The sequence below is a fragment of the Mixophyes fleayi genome, chromosome 4, assembly GCF_038048845.1.
Source record: "Mixophyes fleayi isolate aMixFle1 chromosome 4, aMixFle1.hap1, whole genome shotgun sequence".
Lineage (NCBI taxonomy): Eukaryota > Metazoa > Chordata > Amphibia > Anura > Limnodynastidae > Mixophyes > Mixophyes fleayi.
The window spans coordinates 339,499,418-339,522,583 of NC_134405.1; the positions used below are offsets into that span (position 1 = coordinate 339,499,418).

Sequence of the window (23,166 nt, forward strand, 5' to 3'; positions counted from 1 at the left end):
ACTATGTGTTGCAACTACAATTAATGTGTACTATTTACAAGTGTGTGTGTTCGTGTAAAGGTGTAAAACCTTGTTATTGCCACGTGTTGTGGCTGGATACGCCCATCCACGCCGTAGCGTGCTCTACGCATAATTTCAGACAAAGACATCCAAGTTTGCTCGATATTAATTGAAATGACTTTATCCAATTTGCTGACTTCGACAGCTCCATCCTTTGATAGTATAATAAACTATCACCCAATTACATTTTCGAGGGCAGGATTGTACTGTACCTCTTCACAGACCATGATCTCAGTATCCCTCACCACCATTTCAGTCCCATTTTCAGTGTTTCCCTTAGAAGACTGCTTTCCACATTTCAACACAGTAGGAACACATTTGACACACAAGCCAATTGCTAGGATGACACCAAGTATAAGGAGAAGGAGTTTACCTACGCTAGCAACAATTTCCTGCACCCACTCACCTAGACCAGAGAACCATTTTACAGGGTTCAACCATGAGAACCAACCTCCCACCTTTTCCACGACCTCATACAACGAAGAATTATGGTTTCTTCAAAATTCCCATTTAAGTTGCAGAATTTCATCCATTTTCCGGTCTATAACTTCCTTGGGTTCATCCGTATTATTGGTGATGTACGTGCAACATTTGACACCAAACTGGGTGGCCAATGTCACACAATATCCACCAGTAATAGAGGTGAGATAATTCAGTACCAGTCCATGTTGCACCAACTCCTTCTTATACGCTTGTAGCTCCCTTCCCCGTATACCTGAAAGTGTCATCATACATCTCGGTGATATTATCTATCGATTTAGCTAGATCTTGAATATACTTAAAATTTAAAGTTCCATGAGCGGTCCTGGTGAGATCTAAAGTGACCATAACTTGAAAGCCAGAGGTTTCGCTAATCAATTTTGTAGCTATGGGCTCTTCACCAGGAATCATATTTCTTTTGCCACGTGTTCATACTGTGTGTGTATGTATGGTGGGGATGTGGTCTTGTGAATACCAACCATTTCTTCATGTGTAATAGTCATAATTTCAAGAACGAGTTTACCTAGGAAACACAAACCCTTGGAACTCGGTGTTACCCAGGAATAAGCTTTTCTCCCACAAACAAAGTACACATCATCTGGGAGAACATAAGGAACAGTATGCCCAATAATTATATCACATAAGGTTTTTACAAAACTACCCCTGCCTAGTGTCTCCATTTGTTCAAGACACGTGTCAGCATGGATGACATTCTTACAATTGCCTATAGAGACCTTCCCAATGGATACTTTCTTATGCTTGGTTACACGTCCTATTTTATGGTGTCCATCAACATTTCTGCCTATTGGTGACCTTGTACGTCTCTCTCCAAAATGAGTGTGGCGACATTGTCTGATCTGATAGGTCAGCTTCCCAATTCTCCAGACGTTTTGCATGTGAGATATTTAGACACAGTAAAGATCTATCTAAGGAGTATTGTTGAAGCTTCAGACTAGGGGACCTAGTATTATTGTACTTCCCTTCTATGGATCTCCCTCCCCTTAATTCGAGCACCTCAGAGATGTTTAGTGGGAACGGCACTAGTCCTATAATATGCTGTCCCTGAGGCACATGAGAGCACACCCAGCACTCAGTTTGGTTTAGAACCTTACCCACTAAGGAGTGATAATCCTCCAGAGGATGCCCGCCCACGTCCAGATTACCGGTGGACTGGAATCGCTGGATGCATTGCTCTTCAACTAGGGAGTCACAGAACTTACAGATACAATATTCTTCAGACAATAGCCCCTCACACTGTCTCTGAGTTCCAGAGCTAGCAGACCTTTTCATAACCCCTGGACCAAGCTTGGTAATGGGCTGCTCTGTGTATTCTAATAACCTTTGCTCGAAATCCATTTCATCAGTATCACTACCAGATCCTGCCTCTGTTCTCCAATCTCCTTCACAAAAATAGGGTGTCCTATAAAAAGTAAAAACAAGAAAAATCCTGGAACAAAAGAAAAACAAAAATCGCCACTCCATTGCTGGGAAGATAGTCTGGGCAACGTCCTTGGCTCAGGTGTCTTGACTGCAGGCTTTAGGAACAGGTTTACGAGTGACAGATCGGTGTCGTCAGTCTCAGCTTTATCTCGCACTTTCTCCGGGTTACTGACTTTCCTGCAGTGGGTGGAATGGACCCAAGTGTCTCTCTCTGCAACCTTCAGTGATGTGGTACTGGTCAGCAGCACTTGGTACGGGCCTTCCCAACGGTCTGTTAAACAACCTGAGCGTAAGAACTTGCGGATGATAACATATTCCTCAGGTTCAACATCATGACAGTTCGTTTCTGGCATACCAGGTGACAGCATTTTCAGTTTTTGTTGTTGTTGTTTTAGCTGTTTGCTCATTTTTATAAGATATTGCACAGTCACTTCAATATTACACTTCAAGTAGTCTTGTGGACTCACGATCAAATGAGGTTGTCGACCGAACAGTATCTCAAAGGGGGACAGATTAAGAGGAGGTCTGGGAGTGGTTCGGATGCTATGGAGGACTAGCGGAAAAAGCTTCAGGCCACGCCAACCCAATTTCAGCCATTATCTTACCAAGCTTGTTCTTAATAGTACCATTTACTCTTTCCACCTTACCACTGGCTTGTGGTCGGTAAGGGGTGTGAAGTCTGCTACTGATTCCCATGAGCTTACACATGTTCTGGAAGATATCACCAGTAAAATGGGTACCCCTATCACTTTCGATGATTCTAGGGATACCGAACCTGCACACAAACACCTGTACAATTTTCTTTGCAGTGAACACAGCAGTATTAGTGGCTGCTGGATATGCCTCTACCCAACCAGAAAACACATCAACACACACTAACACATATTTGAAATTCCTGCAAGGTGGTAATTGGACATAGTCAATTTGTATTACTTGAAAAGGTCCGTCTGTAGGAGGGATATGGGATGGCTCAGTTGGAATAGTTTTCCCGACGTTTTTCCTCAAACAAGTAAGACATGACATTGCCTTCTTCCAGGCCTGAGAAGAAAAACCAGGTGCCCACCAGTATGCTCTCACTAGTTTGCACATACCTTCCTTACCCAAATGAGTCAGACCATGTGATGCCTCAGACAGGCTTGGGTAGTATGTTCGGGGAGCTACAGGCTTACCTTGTCCATCTCTCCAGAGTCCTGAGGACTCTTGTCCACATCCCTTCGCCTTCCAGACCGCCTTTTCCTGCAGGAAACACAAATCTTGCATTTCAATTAATTTCTGCGTGTCTAATGTCTGAAAAACCATCATAGTCTCGGTTGATACAGTCATAGGTTGCCCTGCTGCCCATTTAGCAGCTTTGTCCGCCCTGTATTTGCCCAATGACACTGGGTCTTCTTCAGAGGTCTTTACATTTTATGATGGCTACTGTCTTGGGTAACTGTATCGCTGTCAGAAGTCCTTTTATGTGTTGTGAGTGTGCCACTGGCGTGCCTGCTGCTGTCGTAAAGTTTCTAAGACGCCAAAGGGCCCCAAAATCATGTACTACCCCGAAGGCATACCTAGAGTCAGTATATATATTAGATGACTTACCCTTTGCCAACTCACACTCTTTTCTTAATGGTACTAGTTCAGCCACCTGGGCTGAGTGAGGTGGGCCAAGGTGTCCAGCTTCCACAACATCCCTATCGTCTACAACAGCATAACCAGTACATAGTTCTCCTGTCTCTGTCTGTCTATGACAACTCCCATCTGTATAAAACGTAAAATATACATTTTCTATAGGGGTGTCACGTATGTCGGGCTTTGCAGTAAAGGTCTGGTTCAGATATTCCATACAGTCATGCATATCAGTATTCTTGCAAAACTCATCACCAAACAGTATCTCCTCACCTCCCACCCTTTGTGTCTCCCGAGACACATATGGAAGGTATGTAGCTGGATTTAAGGTGCTACATCGTTTGATGCTGATGTTTGAGGGTGCCATTAGAGCTAGTTCCCACTTTGTGATCCTAGCTGAAGAGACATGTCTGGTTTGGGCTCAGTTCAACAGAGCTGACACTGCATGAGGTGTACAGATAGTTGAATCATGTCCTAATACTACGTCCTCTCTCTTACTTACCAGAAGAGCAGTTGCTGCTACACTTCTTAGACATGTTAGGAGTGATCTTGCCACAGTGTCCAATTGTGCACTGTAGTATGCTACCGGTCTGTTAGCGTCACCATGTTTCTGAGTGAGGACACCTGCTGCACAACCATCAGCTTCCGTACAGTATAGCTCAAAGGGCTTTTCATAATCAGGTATTTCCAATGCGGGTGCTCTAGTCAAACTATATTTAAGCTTAAAGAATGCTTGCTCTGATTCCTCTGTGTGTACGACACGTTCTGGTTTTGAGGAAGAGACTAGCTCCTGCAATGGTAATGCCAGAATAGAAAAACCTGGGATCCAGGATCTACAGTATCCACACATCCCCAAGAAGATACGGATTTGCTTCTGGCTCTGTGGCAGAGTCATGTGTTGTATGGCCTTAATTCTGTCAGTTGTCAAGTGTCTTAGCCCCTGGGTGAGACAGTGTCCTAAGTATTTGACCTTAGTCTGACATGGCTGTAACTTGTCCTTTGCCACCTTGTGCCCTGTTTGCGAGAGATGGAGTAACAGCAATTTAGTATCATGTAATCATGACATAAAAGAATCAGAACACAACAATAAATCGTCCACATATTGAACAGACCCATTGCTTGGTTAAAAGGATTGTAAACAGTCATGTAAGGCTTGGGAGAAAATAGTGGGACTGTCAATGAACCCCTGGGGAAGTCTAGTCCATGTGTATTGCACCCCCCTATAGGAGAATGCAAAAAGATATTAGCAGTCAGGTTGAAGAGGGACGGAGAAGAAGGAAGAACACAGGTCAATGACAGTAAAGTGACTAGCAGACGGTGGAATCTGCATGAGGATGTCAGCTGGATTGGGCACTATGGGGAATTGGCTCTCAACAACTTTATTAATTCCCCTTAAGTCCTGGACTAATCTATAGCCCCTCCCCCCACTCTTCTTCACAGGAAAAATGGGACTATTTGCTGTACTGGCTGTACGAATTAAAATCCCTTGTTGCAACAGCCTCTCAATAACAGGATATACCCCTAATTCCACCTCCGGCTTTAATGGATACTGTGGGATTTTTGGAGCTATCCTACCACTTTTTAGATTTACCATCACAGGAGCTACATTTGCCATCAATCCAGTGTCTTGTCCATCTTTGGTCCATAGGGAACCCGGTATTTCCAGCAACATCCCCTTTACCTGAGATGGACTCTGTTCTATAATGGTAGAGGGCAACATTAGCCTTTGTGGGGTGTCCAATATATCCTGTACCTCATACGTGACCTTCTCTGGTATATCTAGGAATACACCATCTGGGGTACAGTATATGACACATCCCATTTTGCATAACAAGTCCCTTCCCAGAAAGTTAGTAGGAGCTGCTGCAGCCAAGAGAAATGAATGCTTGGTATGCAGAGGCCCGATAGTAACCTCTATTAAAGTAATTGTATCGTTTTCAAATAAGCATTGCCCAAGCGATTGTATTGTGTTTCCAAGGCACAAAGTAATTTATTTTAGCAGATGTAAAGTTTAACAGTTCAATACATAAGTATATTAAAGTACAGTACAACCAATACCAAAAGATAAATACATACCGCTGCTACCTGCGCTCCCATGGGACCCAGTGGACAGTAGTTCACCCTTGAATACTGTGGTCAGAGAATGACTGCGGCTAGTGGAAGCACAGCTATGATTATATACATTCAGTGTTACAGAGTGAACAATAGCGATGACGTGGCTTGCTTCTATAGATCCAGACTTCAGGTGGGTCCAGAGTAAACAGGTCATAGGCTAGTTCAAACTAAAGAATCCAAAGGTGGGGGTCATCTCTCCAGGGGCTGGGCTCCTTTCTTCCCGTCACGACTCCAGTTACAACTAGTCCATTAGCATTTTATAGTCAGCATCATATTAAAGGTTTATTCCCTAACATCAATAACTTGAGTATGCAATGTGCTATCTCTTCGCCGAATGAACCGGACAGCTGCTGAGGAATAGGGGTTTAATATGATACTAGACATGACACCATTCCTATAACCTGAACCTTAAATAACACTGAAGTGTACATATAATCATATTATATAAACTAATAATAAACCAAATACTATCTGCTCATAAATCACTGTGGAATGGAATCTATTTATATATATATATGAAACTAAACGTTAGAGTGCGTGTGCGTGCGTGCGTATTTTACCGTGCAATCGCACCATGCACTGTGTTAGGTGGCGTATGGATCACAATCGCACGGCAAAACAATATTAACCAATATACATTTGTTCATCCAATTATACGACTTCGACACCTCTGTGGGTTTAGTTAAAGGGTAATGTAACACTCTCCCCGTTACCCCCATAGCTGGAATAGTCTTACTAGTTACCTGTAGATTGAAAGGAGAGGTTATCACAGATCTGGCCGCCCCTGTATCTACAAGAAAAGTTTTTTCTTACCAGCTATGTCAACTATCATTGTAGGTTCTTCCCTCAGAAACTCAGTTAATCTCACTGGCTGTAGACTACAGGTATGACCTGACCCCTAGCGCTGACTATCACTTTCCTGTGCAATATTTGCTGCTATAACATGCGCGGGTAGCTGTGTGTTCTCTTGCCTATGTGTGTTTCTCTTTGGTGGGTATCTATGTGATCCTCCCCTAGGTGTTTCTCTTCTTGTTTCTGGACAAAATCTTCTTATGTGTCCCTCTTTATGACAGTGAAAACATAACATTACCTTGTTACCTGTGTTGTATGTGTGGTATGTTTGTGGTTGTGTGTGCAATCCCTCTAAAGCCTGAATGCTTACGGTCATCAACCTATCACTTGTCTCTTCCTTTTTTCTAAAAATATTTTTGTCGTGCTCCATGGCAATCTCTCTAAGAGAATCTACCGTGCTGTCCCTCCAACCAGGTGTTGAGGTTTGTACCCTTGTCTTTAGGTTTTCCTTTAGACCATCCATTAGTACCGTTACAGCTACCTCCCTATGATGTGGATTCTCCCTTATATCTGCTATCCCAGTAAACTATGTCATTGATGTAAGAGCTCTAGAAAAGTAGTCCGCTGCAGTTTCATTATCTTTTTGTTTTATGGTGAAAATCTTACTCCAATTTACTACTACTAAAAAATAGATGGCTAACACAAACAATCTTTAATAAATTTTTGTATGTTAGTATTGGGAGGAAGACACGCCCTCAACACTACCCGCCAATCCTTATTGGTTGGTTCATGTGCGTTTCCTAAGTCTTTAACAAACTTCTGACACTTAGCCAACTCTTTTCTAGTTCTGATCTAGTCCAGGTACAATGCACTGAAACATTTCTTACAGGAACTATACCATCCTTATCCGCCTTCCCATTTGGAACTGCTATTGTGTGGACAGGATAAGTACCAACCGGTTCACTACCTTCAGGATTAATCACAGGAATTGCTGCTTCAGTACCTTGGATGTTTTTCCCTCCTAGTGGTCACTCCACTACTCTCACTTATCTCAGCCACTGCCCCTGCTGCTCCCTTTCCATACTTACGCTGAACCTCTAGCATGTTAACAGCATGGGCAATGGCTGAAATTACAGTAGGTCCATCCTCGTCTTCAGACACACTTGCTTTAAACTGACTTAAAACAGGATATAACTTAGCAAATTCCTTTTTATCATTTTTAGTAACGGCTGTACTTACGCCCCCTACCGCATAGGGCGGCGAGGGCGCGCTTGCGCATAGTTCTCCACGCTTCTCAACGGCTACTTCCACTGTGCGCGCGCTTTTTGCCACGACTACTTCCGCTGTGCACTCGCTGCTCTGCCACGTGTTTCCTTCTATTTGCCACAGTTTTAAACAATCATTATGTTTTTTTCTCACTTTTGTGGATTTATTCAACCACACCTTATCTTTAACATTATTCAGTACCTCTGAATTAAAACTCCCTATTGTTGGGAAAGGCCAAACACAATCTTTGGTCATCTTGACCCACTAGTCGCAATACGCCGTTGCGTATGCACCATACTTTTTAAACATAAGGTACCTCGCTGAACCCAGCGGTCCTTCCTTAGGCAGCACAATATCAACCATCTCTAGCATTTGCTTCGCACCCATTGTGAAAACAACCTATTTCTCAATGCTACGCAAAAAGAGCCTCTTTAACTGTTCTCTTTTCAAACAGAGCCTACTAGAGATTTTACCGGCCTCTTTAACTGTTCTACTTTCAAACAGAGCCTATTTGTGGACGGTTTCACAGGCTACGTCCACACACACCTCCTAACACAGAAATATCACTATGAACAACAGAAATATCAGCTCCTCGATATCCTGGCTCTCCACAAAATCTGTTGAGTATATTACTGAACTGGTAGCATCGGAGTTTACCCGCCTTGCCAGCGTAATTCCTCCCGTAGCTCCACCCAAGTCACAATCACGGTTGCACAATAAACCATGTGGTCCGATCGCACCGCTTAGCGATACTAGCTATCGCTAAACTTTGCGATTACTATTGGGGAGTACATTTCAAATAGAGATGCACACTGACCCCCGTGTTTTGGTTTTGTTTTTGGTTTTGGATCTGGATTACCGTCGTGTTTTGGTTTTGCAAAACCGCCCTTGCGTGTTTTGGTTTTGGTTTTGTTTTGCAATTTTGTTTAAAAATCAATGTTTTTGGGCATAAAATAACCAAATTTAGTGCTCCGTCTGTTTCTTGGATAAGTAATGTAATTGTAAAGCTACTAAATTATCAAAAAAACAGTTTAATTCCTGGTAGGCCTTCATTAATTCTACACACAAACCAGATTGTCTTACTCTCCATCTATGCATATTGGCAATGCAGCCATCGTCTTTGGGTGTATATTACACCCTTCACTTATAGTTAAATATGTAAAGAAATGGACAAAGGCAGTTTGGTTTCTGCCTCAATAGGCCCCCCTCCACTTGTAGAAAATACAAAAAAATTCAGCCGTTATAGACTGTACAATATTAATTGAAATGGACAAAGCCAGTTTGGGGTCAGTCTGTGTATGAGAAATTGCCAAAACAGCAGCCTTTCAAGACGGTACGTGATATGGAAATGCCCCAAGTCCCTTTCCTCTTTGGGGGTAGATTGTACCCTAGACTTAAATAGAAAGTTTTAAAAACATGTTATCGTCATCATCTGGAGCTTCATCCTCACCCTCATCAGTGTGTACGTCATCATCACAGACTATCAATTCATCGCCGCTTGAATCCGCCATTAGAGAACAGTCAGTGCTTGGATGTCTTTGATGGTGAAGGCCTTCCTCGTGGAAGATGTAGTTCATTTTTATAAACATAATTTTCTCCACATTTTTGGGAAGTAACCTTCTACGGCGATCACTGACTAAATTCCCGGCTGTGCTGAACACTCGTTCAGAGTATGTCACACACCGCACTCCCGCTGTCCCCTCGCGGGAGCCGGCGTGTGCATCCGCTGCTCTCCCGCGGGCTCCCCGACTAGACAATCCCCGCTACTAAAAATTACTTACCTCTCTCCACGCTGTTGCAGCCGTCCAGCGCTGTCGCTCTCTCTCCTTTTCGGCACTCAGTGGTTCTGCGCATGCGCAGAGCTGTCAGTGCCTTTTTAATCCTCCTGCTGCCCTCTATTGGTCATCTAATTGGAACTGCACTATATCTACCCTTTACACCTAAACTCAGTGCTGGTTCTTTCAGTCAGTCTCTGACTTCCCTATTAAATACAGCTCCTGTGTCGTTTCAAGCTCCCAGGGATTCCTACACTGCCTTTCCGGGTTCCTGCTCCTCCGGGCTCCTACGCCGGTCTATTCCGCTATTCACTCAAGGTGACTTCCTCGCATCATTTTGGCTACCACCTCCAGTGGCAACGCTACAGGCTATCTGGTAGATCCGCTCCTAACAACATTCCTCGGCTCATCTCCTCGTCAGTTGCCAGTAGCAGCGAAAACTACCTATCCGCTCCTAGCAACATTCCTTGGCTCATCTCCTCGCCAGTTGCCAGTAGCAACGAATACTACCTACATCTGTCTACTCTACGCTCTCTCTCTCGTGGTTCGCTGGGAACTTCCTAGGGGGCCGTGACCTGCAAGTGGAAGCCGCGAAGTCCATATTCCCTTGCGGGAATCACTGGCGAACACCTTTCGCTTGTTAGACTCCACGCCCCTAGCTGAAGTCACGTCAATTCCGGTAAACTACCAGGATCCAGTTGTCTCTCGTTGGTACCGTGACAGAGTACACACTGGAGGGTGGGCAGCTTAGGTATTGCAAAGCAAGTTTGTACTTGTAGTGCCAAAAATTGTCTTATATAGATACTGCTGACAAAGATGACTTTTTTTGACAGCCAGAAAAATTAGTGTAAAACACTGGAGAATATTGGACACCCCAAATCACTTGTAGTGAAAAATATTGTATTAGATAGATATCTTGCTGACAAAGATGACTTTTTTTGACAGCCAGAAAAATTTGTGTAAAACACTGGGGAATATTGGACACCCCAAAATCACTTGGAGTGCAAAATATTGTTTCAGATACTGCTGACAAATATGAGTTTTTTTGACAGCCAGAAAAATTTAGTGTAAAACACTGGGGAATATGAGACACCCCAAAAGCACTTGGAGTGCCAAAAAAGAAAAAAAAACCTCCTCTATCCTCCTCTATTACTGCTCTAACAATTGCAAATGGTATTAATATTAGAATTGTATAGATTAGTATAGAAACAGTTATGTGTACACTAATTGCTCTGTCCCTGCGCTAATATAGCCTGTGACCTAACCCTGCTCTCTCCCTCTGTCAAATGGCGATGGATTGCTTTTCAAATCTCGCGAGAACCGAGCGCAGAAATACGAACACGTCACGATGACGTTTTGCCTCGATTTAGATTCCGAATGGGCGGGAGAGTACCGAGCCTGCTCGGCTCGGTACTTGGATAGGCGAAATTCGGATGGATTCGGATCTCGGGAAACCGAGCCCGCCCATCTCTAATAAAGAGTACATAGTCTTGACCTGCCCCTTAGATTGGGCAGAACAGTCACCAAAAATTGGGATTGTCCCATTGGAATCAGAACATTTGACAGACTCTCCTGCTCTCTCCAAATGTTGTTGTCATTTCACCACCTGTGGCTGCTGGTTTCTTTAGTTGCAGTTTGTCTGGATCTCGGAATGTTGGGGGCCATATTTGGAAAAAAAATAGGTGTATTTAGAAAATTCCAACCAGCCCGGCGTTAAATCAATAGGACCTACAATTAATACTTAGGCCTTCCTCCAGCCCCAACATTAAAGTAATAGTATTCACATTCAATAAATAAACCTATTTTCCTCCTTCAAAACAGCCTCAGCAATAGATTAATAGCATTTACGTTTAATAAATATACCTATTTACCGAAACCATCACTGCCATTAAATAATTCATATTCACATTTAATAAATAGACCTCATGCTCTTCAAACTCAGCCCCACATTCAATTAATAGCCCCCAAACCACCCCATCTTAAATTAATAGTCCCCACTATAAAATTAAATTGCCCCACCATCACCCCACAAACAAAATAGCACCCATTAGTTAGCCACCACCTACCACACACACATTACATTGCCCCTTCATCACCATGCTGTGCCTCCTTATGATCACACTGTGCTCCCCATGTTGCTTTTTCTCCCCCTTTCATCACCCTGTGCCATGCTGCTTTTGCTCCCGCCTTCTCCTGGCCCCCCTTCATCGCCCTGTGCCATGCTGCTTTGGCCCCCCTTTCATCACCCTGTGCCATGCTGCTTTGGCCCCCCTTTCATTACCCTGTGCCATGCTGCTTTGGCCCCCATTCATCCCCTTCAACACACTCTGCCATGCTGCTTCCCCCCCCCCCCCTTCACCACACTCTGCCCTGCTGCTTGGCCCCCCTTCACACTCTGCCATGTTGCTTTGGCCCCCTTCACACTCTGCCATGCTGCTTTGCCCCCCCTTCACACTCTGCCGTGCTGCTTTGTCCCCATTCACGCTCTGCCATGCTGCCTTTGCCCCTCTTCACACTCTGCCATGCTGCCTTTGCCTCCCTTCACACTCTGCCATGCTGCCTTTGCCCCTCTTCACACTGTGCCATGTTGCCTTTGCTCCCCCTTCACTCTCTGCCTTGCTAGATGGGACTAGTCTCCATATCCCCTCCTCCTGCTTTTCTACAAATTAGACATCTCTATGATACCGTTCTTCGCTCCAACCCTGATATCCGCCATTCTTCCTTACTAGTGTCTTTTTGCTCAAAAAGGTCCCCATCCCGAGTCTAATCTCTACTTTTATCATCTCCTTTTGCAACACCAACGCCCTACCAAGAACTCTCACAAACCTATATGGCAGTAAGATATGGGGGAAACACTCAACCCTGAGGATTGGGAGACTATCAGACTTCACATGGGCACTCTGTCTCACATTTGGTGGCACTGCCCAAAATTAATTTCCGCCTGGAGGAAAATCCACCATTTGATTGCCTCCATCACTGATGTAATCTTCCCAGATTCTCTTGCCTATTCTCTGTTGCCCCGCAATGTCCCCGATGCTTCCGCAGATACCCAGAAGTTGATTACACATATTCTCAGGTCCACTAAATGCCAAATCACATTATTTTGGAAGAACCCAGAACCGCCTCCTGTCCTTTCCATTATTAACCAGACCTGGCAAGTTTATCGTATGGAATTATTCTCTAGTGTCCTCCAACACTCACCTAATAAATTTCCCAGCACCTGGAGCCTGTGGACTGAGTACTTTGGGACCGTTCTCCCTCTACAGGATTAATAATATCAGACAGGGACCTCTTTCTCCTCTTATTTTCTTTTGCCTTATTTTTTCGTTTTTGAATATTACTTACCTGCATTGTATCCTGTCTAAGTAAACGTGTCTGTTGTTAATTATATGATGTTGAGGTGCATTGTGTTGCTCTTCAAACCTATGTTGTCTTTTTATTGCCTCCCCCATGTTTCCCTTCTCTTTTTCTGCATCCCTACCCCTCCTTTCCTTAACTGCATATACACCTATGAAAACCAATAACAATTATTTTTTTAAAAAAGAGACAGGGTAGTCTTTGGATGTGGAGTCAGAGAATAGATGATTTGGGATCTACTATATATCACCCTGAAGCATGGCTCCCCAACCTATTAGATTTTCCATCATTAATGTGGCTTCAACACAGTCCGAGCATGTTTGTTATATGTCCTCTGTTTTTATTTCAGCACAATTGAAGTTGATTTTATATTAAGAGACTAGGGTAGGTTGACTTACTGACCTCCACAAAGCTAAACATGAGTGAAGGAGGCTGAGCCATGTAGCCGCTTGGAAGTACTTTCCTTTCCAGTTTGGTAAATGTCCAGCAGTTTATATAGTTGGAAGTAGGTAGGTGAAAGGTTTTGGATGTCAACCTGAAGCTTATTAATAAATATGGACAAAAAACTAAATGGGACAGGAAGAGTCTTTTCGGGAAGATAAAGTTTTTCCTTTTTAAGGGCGGGCAGATAGTCTTAGTAGTGTTCTTAACACCATCATTAGGCCTAAAGATATGAGAAGTCAGAGAACTACCCTGGGGTGTGATTTCAATTTTTTAGTTAGTATGGTAAGACAGGCAGGACTGGTGGATGTACATGTTCGTCATTCTGCAGACCACATGGGTTTCACCTATTATAGACCTAGGTGTAGTTCTAAGCTATATAGGTTTTCGGTTAAAGAGAGCTCCATGACTTCGGCACCTATGCTAAAGCCTATGGTGTTCTCACGTTTGTCTCTGTGTGACCTCGAACGCCTCGGAAACCCATCAGAAGATCAGGGGCCTTTGGAGCTTGAACTCAAAACTTCTAAAGTAGGATGAGATTAGACCATTCCTCATGTACTTCTTTCAATTGCAGGACTCCCTTTTGGAGGTGGGTGGGAGTAAGTCTGACTAGAGGGAGATATGTAGGAAGAGAATTACACTTACTCTGCCTTGAGAAACTTGGTTTCCTGATCTCTGAGCAGGGAAATGGTGGGAAATATCCCGGGTGACGGTCTTCAGACAAAGGAGCGTCAGTATGACCGTTATGCTTCCTTGGTCCTGGAAAGGGATTATGGTCAGTACCACTCGCCTGATCCCTACCAGAGCAGCGAGAAAATGGTCGACTCTAAGTGAGAAATCAGAGATCTGTTGGATGAGTTGGGTGCTCTCCATGATGAGCATCCTCGGTGTTGTCAGATCCTTTATCCTCTAAGACAGGGAGCTTAACAGAGACACGAAGGAAATGGTGCTGATGGAGCCTCCAGGTTTGGATATCCTTCCTGTTTCATTTGATTGCTTTCTTACTCTTCATCTATGATTATTTTCTCATGTTTTGAACGGGAAGTGAAGATGTTTTTGTTAAACTTGCAGAAGACATAAATCAGTCTGATACCGCAATTACATTTAGAAATAAATACTTGCCCTTTGAAACTTACTACCTAGATGGGCAAACAATTATATTACAGCTAGCCCAATTATACAGAAAGCCAGTGGAGGCCTGGGGTTATCACGGATAGAGACCAACCATGCTTTAAAAATAAGACTCCCATGGTCTGTTTCAGAAGAGGGAGAGACATCAGAGATTTAGTTGCACACACGGATAGAGCAGCATTTAATAGCCTCAAGGAGAATTTTAATTTTACCAAGAAACCACCTGGATGTTGCAAGTGACTGGCTGTCAAGATTTACCGTTATTGAGAGACTGATTATCCAATAGGCTGACTAGGCTGCCCTCGCAAGGCTTTTGGGGCAGGAAGGGGGGGGGGGGGGCACAAAATTGTGACTGTAAGAGGTATAAACAGAAATTAATTGTAAAATATCAGACAATAGTTCTTCTCCAAAGTACAAAGAAAACATGAAAGAAAAATTTAGTAAGGTTTTAATGTTGACATATTCCCATGGTAAAGGCTGAAGACAGTGAGTAATCCTTGGGGCGGGCGTTTGAGAATACGCGAGCAGGAGAGACAAGGATGGCGACAGGTACAGGCGTAACAGCCCCTCCCCCTTCATGTCTCCACCCCCAGTAGTGCTCGTTCCCTTCTCCATTCCGCTACACAGTTCTGATTTCAATGAAAATAAAATGAGTGATAAAGATTGACGTGACCCTTGTCAAAGGCGAGTGGAGCGGAGTTTTGAAAAACACGGGAACATAAACATTGTTGGGGGGTGAAGGAAGCCGGATTTTAAATTAAGTTAGTTTTTGCCTACCGCATATTAGCCTGGCATGGAATAAAACCCTAGGGCGGCCTGAGCACCTTATCAGTCCCTGCATCCAAATACGGGAATAGTCTCAAACATTTTGTCACCATACAAGTTGTACTATATGTCATCGGATGTCCAGGCGGAATCTATTATGTAGGTACCAGACAGTACAAAAAATATGGAGTTATTCATCAGTCTTCCATTATGCCCAGGGCCGGATTAACATAGGGCTAACTGGGCTACAGCCCAGGGGCCTATGGCATCCAGGGGGCCCTTGAAAGTGCTCAGCAGCAATATTGATCGGTCGGGGGCGCCCCCGGCGCGATCAGTGCTGCTGAGCACTTTCACTGTGGTCCTTCTCCGGCGCGCTGTAGTCTCCTTACTGAGGAGATCTCGTGAGTCTCACTCTCACAAGATCTCAGTAAAGAGCGTACAGCGCGCCGGAGAAGGGGGTAAGTGCCGGGGGGGGGGGGGGGAAGTGGGCAGCTCGGATCACGGGGGAAGGGCAATCACGGGGGAATGGAGGCCCCCTTAGCCCAGGGGCCTCCATTCCTTTATCCGGCCCTGATTATGCCCAATGACCAATCTGCAATGGGCATTATATGATGAGCGTTATAAGTTTCATGCTACATATATTTTTCTATTTTCACCCCTATGGAACTGACAATCTGCAAGTGTCCCCCTGTCTGTGTATTTAATAATACGTGGGGACCTCCAGAATGGACATTGTATATTTACTGTGGTGACTGTGTTTATATGGTGCCGTCTGATTCATAATCGGGACGTGGTCTCTGTAACTCTATAGAGACACTATTTGTGTGTCTGGGTGCTGGCTGGTTGCCCACATTCTAGGTTACCCGGGTGACGCTGGAAGTGACGCTGTAGCCGAACCAATTATGTCTTTCCACGTTCACTCGTGGTAGTTCAGGGTTTTGTATAAAAGCGGATAAATAATATATTTGATTTATATTCCTGATGAAAGCATGCTAGACATTCTGAAACATTGTATCTAATTACTGTAGTGTTAAAACACTATATATATATATATATATATATATATATATATATATATATACAGATATATGTATCATCATCATCATCATTTATTTATATAGCGCCAACATATTCCGTAGCGCTTTACAATTGGGGACAAACATAATAAACTAATAAACAAACTGGGTAAAACAGACAAAGAGGTGAGAAGGCTGCTCGCAAGCTTACAATCTATGGGACAATGGGAGATTGACACATGAGGTTAAGTCTACATTATGCATTTTGGCCCAGCCAGACTGCAAAGGTAAAAGTGACTCATAAGCTAAATGATCCTGTCACACAACAATGTTGGTCAGGGGGTAGTTGTCTTGTGTGAAATTGTGTAACAGGCTAAAGGTAGCGAGGTTAAGAGGGTGGCTGAGGAATATTATAAGCTTGTCTGAAGAGGTAGGTTTTCAGAGAACGCTTGAAAGTTTGTAGACCAGAGGAGAGTCTTACTGTGCGAGGGAGAGCATTCCATAGAGTGGATGCAGCTCGAAAAAAGTCCTGTAACCGGGAATGGGAGGATGTAATGAGGGTGGATGAGAGACGCAGATCTTGTGTAGAACGGAGTTGCCGAGTTGGGAGATATTTTGAGACAAGAGAGGAGATGTATGTTGGTGCAACTTTGTTGATGGCCTTGTAGGTTAGTAAAAGTATTTTATATTGGATTCGGTACAAAACAGACAGCCAGTGTAGAGACATACAGAGTGATTAAACAGAGGAAGAACGATTTGCAAGGAAAATCAGTCTTTCCGCAGCGTGCAAAATAGATTGTAGAGGTTTGAGTCTGTTCTTGGGAAGACCAGTAAGGAGGGAATTGCAATAGTCAATGCGGGAGATGATGAGTGCATGAATTAAGGTTTTTGCAGTGTCTTGCGTGAGATATGTGCGAATTCTGGAAATGTTCTTTAGATGTAAGTAGCAGGATTTAGATATAGAGTCAATGTGGGGAACAAAGGATAGATGTGAGTCAAGGATTACACCTAGGCAGCGAGCTTGTGGGGTGGGATCTATGGTCATGTTATCAACAGAGATAGAAATGTCAGGTATGCTCTTGTTGGTGGGTGGGAATATTATTAACTCTGTTTTAGAAAGATTAAGTTTGAGTTGGCGAGAGGACATCCAAGATGAAATGGCAGAAAGACAGTCAGTTACACGGGACAACACAGATGTCGAGAGATCAGGAGAGGATAGATAGATTTGGGTATCATCCGCATAGAGATGATACTGAAAGCCAAAGGAACTTATTAGATTTCCAAGAGAAGCGGTATAGTTTGAGAACAGCAGAGGACCTAGCACCGAGCCTTGTGGTACTCCAACTGATAGGGGAAGCGGAGCAGAGGTGGCTCCAGAGAAATTAACAGTGAAAGAGCGATTAGAAAGGTAGAATGAGAACCAGGATAGAACAGTGTCTTGAAGCCCTAGGGATTGCAGCGTTTGTAGGAGAAGAGAGTGGTCAACGGTGTCAAATGCAGCTGAGAGATCCAGGAGAATTAGGAGAGAGTAATGGTGTTCAGTTTTAGCAGTGATCAGATCATTGACAACCTTGGTCAACACAGTCTTTGTGGAGTGTTGAGAACGAAAGCCAGACTGAAGAGGATCCAACAGGTTGTTAGCGGAAAGGAAGCGTGTGGGGCGAGTGTAGGCAAGTCTCTCTAGAAGCTTGGAGGGACACAGCAGCTGAGAGATGGGACGGTAATTTGATAGAGAGTTTGGGTCAGAATCTTGTTTTTTTAGAATAGGAGTAATCACTGCATGATTGTATAGTGATGGAAAGATGCTAGTAGAGAGCGAGAGATTACAGATTTGAGTTAGAGGTGAAATAAGCACAGAAGACAGGGATCTACCAATTTGCGAGGGAATAGGATCAAGAGGACAGGAGGTAGAGTAGGAAGATAAGAAGAGCGTAGAAATTTCTTCTTCATTTGTGTGGTCAAATGAAGAGAGGGTGTCAGAGGGTAGTGGGAAGGAATTGATCTGATTGCTTGTCGAGGAAGAGAATATAATTTCTAGTCTGATCTTGTCAATCTTGTCCTTGAAGTAGGAAGCAAGATCCTAAGCACTGATAGTAGATAAAGGGTCCTACTACTCTTTTGTTATGCACGTCTAGTTGCTATCCAATAACGATTGTTGATTACCGAAATGTGTTATCAAAGCACAATGTGATTTAATAGCAGAATAACAATTTGAATAAAATAAATACAGCCGTTACTTATCGCAGGCGCCCTGGATCCAGTGTACAGTCATTCAGGTCTGAAGGCTGTGGTCAAGTACACTGTCCACTAGGTCCAGAGCCCCCTGCTTATATACAGTCAGTGAATACAGTAAAACAATGCAGATGATGTTGCTTGCTTCTATAGGTCCAGGCTTCAGGAGGGTCCAGTGTAATGCAGGTCATAGGCCAGTTTAAACAAAAATATTCAAAGGTGGAGGTCAGCTCTCCAGGGGATGCACTCCGATTTTCCCGCCAAGAATCCAGTTTAAACTAATCCATTTACATTACACAGACAATATCATTTTAAACATTTATTCCCTATCATCGCTAACTAGAGTATGCAATGTGCAATCCATACGGCGAATGAACCGGACAACTGCGGATAAATAGGGAATTAAAATGATACTAAAAATGACATGTTTTCTGTAACCTGAACCTTTGATTTCACTAACATGTATATAACTTATAATATTAACCGTAAACATTGCTACATTTTGACATAAATAACTACGTGTTGCAACTACAATTAATGTGTACTAACCACAAATGTGTATGTTCGTGTGAATGCGTGTAAATGTGTAAAACCTGTTATTGCCACGTGTTGCGGCTGGATAAGCTTCTCCACGCCGTAGCGTGCTATATGCATAATTTTCAGATAAAGACGATCAAGTTGTTAGATATTAATTGAAATTACTTTATCCAATTACCTGACTTCGACACTTTATATAGCAATTTCTGCAACATGATGGTGTTAGGGGGTCCCCAAACTATCCTACACTCCTCAACCAATAAACATGATATATTTTGTCATAGATCAACCAGTTTCTAGAAATGTCAGAGAGGAAGATATATTAAAGAACAATAGTGGTAGGTTTTTCCTACTTACATAGCCCTAGCAATATAAGACTGTTTGCTACATGATCAGGAATGAAAGAAATGCATTGTTATTTATGCCTTCATCAATATTTTAACAACAAAATAAATAACTGTATTTTTCATAAAGTACCTGAGTAATTCCTGCAAAATTAATAATTTTTGTTAGCTTATTAAGTGACCTTTACAGTTTCAAAAATAAGTACATTTTTCTGCATGATGTCCCTTATGTATTAGCTGTGTCCCTTAGTATAACTGAGCCTATAGATATAATATGAGTGACAACCTCAGCCTCGCCCTGTGTGGAGAATGTGAAACACACCCACTGGTGTCTGAGTGTGAGAGTTTCACTTTCATTTCTCTCTTCTGCTGTCAGCGATGGCGTCTGCTGATCTGAGACAGGAGCTGAACTGTTCCATCTGCCTGAACATTTATACAGATCCTGTAACACTGAGATGTGGACACAACTTCTGCCGGGGTTGTATTGATCGTGTGCTGGATAAACAGGAGGGGTCTGGAGTTTATACCTGTCCTGAATGCAGAGCAGAGTGTCAGGAGCGTCCTGCACTGCAGAGGAACATAACTCTGTGTAACATAGTGGGGAGTTTCCTGTCTACTCGGCCAGATCAGGAGGAGACTGGGATCTTCTGCACTTACTGTATTCACTCTCCTGTACCTGCTGCTAAATCCTGTCTGCATTGTGAAGCTTCTCTGTGTGATAATCACCTGAGAGTACACAGCAAGTCAGCAGAACACGTCTTATCTGACCCCACCACTTCCCTGGGGAACAGGAAATGCTCCGTCCATAAGGAGCTCTTGAAATATTACTGCACAGAGGACGCTGCCTGTATCTGTGTGTCCTGCAGTTTGGCCGGAGAACATCGGGGACACCGTGTGGAGATGCTGGATGAGGCCTCCGAGAAGAAGAAGGAGAAACTGAGAAATGTTCTTCAGAAACTGACCACAAAGAGAGAGGAGACTGAGAAAAGAGTCCAGAGACTGCAGGAGCGCAGAAGAGAAGATCAGGAAAAAGCAGCTGGTGTAACAGAGAGAGTCACTGCCCTGTTTAGAGACATCAGGAGACAGCTGGAAGACCTAGAGAAGAGAGTCCTGAGTGAGATCTCCAGGCATGAAGAGAGCGTTTCACTTTCAGTCTCTGATCTGATCCAGCAGCTGGAAATAAAGAAGGACGAGCTGTCCAGGAAGATGCGTCACATTGAGGAGCTGTGTAAAATGTCTGATCCAGTAACTGTCTTACAGGAACCAGACACGGGTGACTTGTGTGATACTGAGGACAGAGAGAGACATGATGACCAGGTCCATGGTGTAGGAGATCTGGATGTGGGTCTCATCGAAGGGAAATTACAGACAGGATTATCTGATATAAAAACATGTATAAATGTTTTCTTCTATATGCAGGAAGCTACAGACATATTACTGGATGTAAACACAGCTGGTAATAAGATACATATATCAAGTGATAGGAAAACTGCATCCAGGACAGAAAAAACCCAGAATCATCCAGAAACACCAGAGAGATTTCAGTATCCTCAGGTAATAAGCACCAGGGGATTTTCCTCCGGGCGACATTACTGGGAAGTGGATGTCAGTAACTCAGTGAGCTGGTTGGTAGGGATGTGTTATCCCAGTGTAGACAGGAGAGGACGTCAGTCAGCAATTGGATATAATAACAAGTCCTGGTGTATGTGGAGGTATAATAATCAGTATTCAGTGATACATGACTGGAAAGTGATTCAGTTACCTGACAATATTCCCTGTGATACAGTGAGGATATATCTGGATTATGAGGCTGGACAGCTGTCCTTTTATGCTCTGTGTGACCCGATCAGACACTTACACACCGTCACTGCCACCTTCACTGGGCCCCTTCATGCTGCATTATGGGTAGGGAGAGGTTGTATAAATATATCTGGGGGAGTCAGGAAAAGGGAGAAATGATCATAAGAAATCTTCCCAGAGACTGGTGACATCAAAGGGAGGGTAAATGGATTGTTGGAACATTATGCAATAGAATGAAGCAGTGGGTGGAGCTACAGCTGAGCCCCTCCTCCTGAGTAACCAGGTGACCAGTGTGTCTGGATTTGTTCCCTTGTTAGTGTGTTAGAAACTTTCATTATCTACTATATAAAAGCCTAGTGGCGTGTGTCTGTGTGTGGGAAAAAAAAACAACAAGCTGCAGCGCCACCTGCTGGGCGAAGTTATACACTGACCTACTAAATTCTTAGGACTAGATTTACTAAGCTGCGGGTTTGAAAAAGTGGGGATGTTGCCTATAGCAAACAATCAGATTCTAGCTGTCATTTTGTAGAATGTACTAAATAAATGAAAGCTAGAATCTGATTGGTTGCTATAGGCAACATCGCCACTTTTTCAAACTCGCAGCTTAGTAAATCTAGCCCTTAGTGTGTGTGGAAAAAAAACCTCAGAAAGGGCTGAAATTTTCTGCAGCGCCACCTGCTGGGCGGAGTTATACACTTACCTACTAAATTCTTAGTGTGTGTGTGGAAAAAAAAACTCAGAAAGGGTTGAAATTTGGTATACTAAGATGTTTTTAATTTGTTAATTTAATTTGTTAATTGTTAAAAGTGTTTATAAAGATTTTAAAAAAATATATATATATTTCTTGAAGGAGAAGTGACAGTTGGGAGTGGTTGGTGGTTGCCGGGGGTGACAGTGGGGAGTGGTTGGTGGTTGCCGGGGGTGACAGAGCGAGAGGAGTGTGATACTCAGGACCGCTGAGAGAGATCCCTGTGTCTGGATAGACATCTGGATAGATGGGCCGATAAAGATGAAGGATGAGGTGATGGAGAAGAATGATGAGGTGGTGACATGTGGACAAAACCACGTTAAAAAAGGGTGCTTACGTCGGGAAGTAATGCTCTTCCCCTGAGGAGGCCTGGGCTATGGCCCAAATGCATGACAAGAACCTTTTTAACACCTTAAGTAGCTTGATTTGACTAGAATGCATGAGTATCATGCACGGGTTAACTTGTAGATATATAAATATACATGTATGTGGGTGTTCCTCATCTCTGGTTCACTGACAGCTGTGATTGGCTGCAGTAACGGTCAGTCAGTGTATATCCAATTACAGTAGTCAGTCTTTGCCTGCACCTATTGGCTGTGATCACAGTGATACTCAGCTACCCGGCGATACTGGCTGGTAGTGGTAACCAGGGGTGTAGGAACAAAAAATGTAATGGGGGGCAATAGGCCAAGGACTACTATAGTAAGTGATATGGATGCTCAATTCACACAAAATGGAAGTTGAATAAAGAACTGGTTATAACATAACGTTAGAAAGGTTAAGAGTTAATTATGTGCATAAAATATATTGCAATTTAAGCTGTTTTATTTCTAAATAGACATCTACTTAGGGTATGTCAAAAGATTTGCTGAAACATATTTAAAGGAAATGTGCTCTCCATAAATAGGGAAGTTGAGGTATAAAGAGACGTTGGAGTTAGCGCATGATAGATGTGGCAAGATAAACTTGGATTAATGCTTATATCTGGGGGACTAGGGGAAGATATTGATGGTTCCTGATATGTGGAGAGATATTATTGGTCAAAAGTCTTATATGATGTTTTTATCTACGTATTAGTTTGTGGTTTGAAGAGATAAAAAGGCTTGCTAAGGTATTGTAAATTGCCATTATTCTGTTTGCATTGAATGGTCTGTATTGCGCATACATAAATAAAGAAAATATTCTGAAGAGACTTCGTTTTTGGATTAATTATAAAAAGGTCCATAACAGTAAGGTTAGCATCTGATATATTGATC

General features: G+C 43.2%; 1 protein-coding gene across 1 annotated transcript; it reads left to right on the plus strand.

Annotated features, from left to right (window-relative positions):
* The first annotated feature begins 19,707 nt into the window (after positions 1 to 19,707).
* On the plus strand, positions 19,708 to 23,080 carry LOC142153232 (E3 ubiquitin-protein ligase TRIM39-like). Its single transcript, XM_075210624.1, has one exon. The coding sequence runs from the start codon at positions 19,741 to 19,743 to the stop codon at positions 21,319 to 21,321; it is 1,581 nt and encodes a 526-aa protein (XP_075066725.1). The 5' UTR covers positions 19,708 to 19,740; the 3' UTR covers positions 21,322 to 23,080.
* Positions 23,081 to 23,166: the final 86 nt, after the last annotated feature.

Excerpts from the sequence above, each read along its gene's own strand:
- LOC142153232 (XM_075210624.1), top strand. The coding sequence starts at position 19,741 with ATGGCGTCTGCTGATCTGAGACAGGAGCTGAACTGTTCCATCTGCCTG.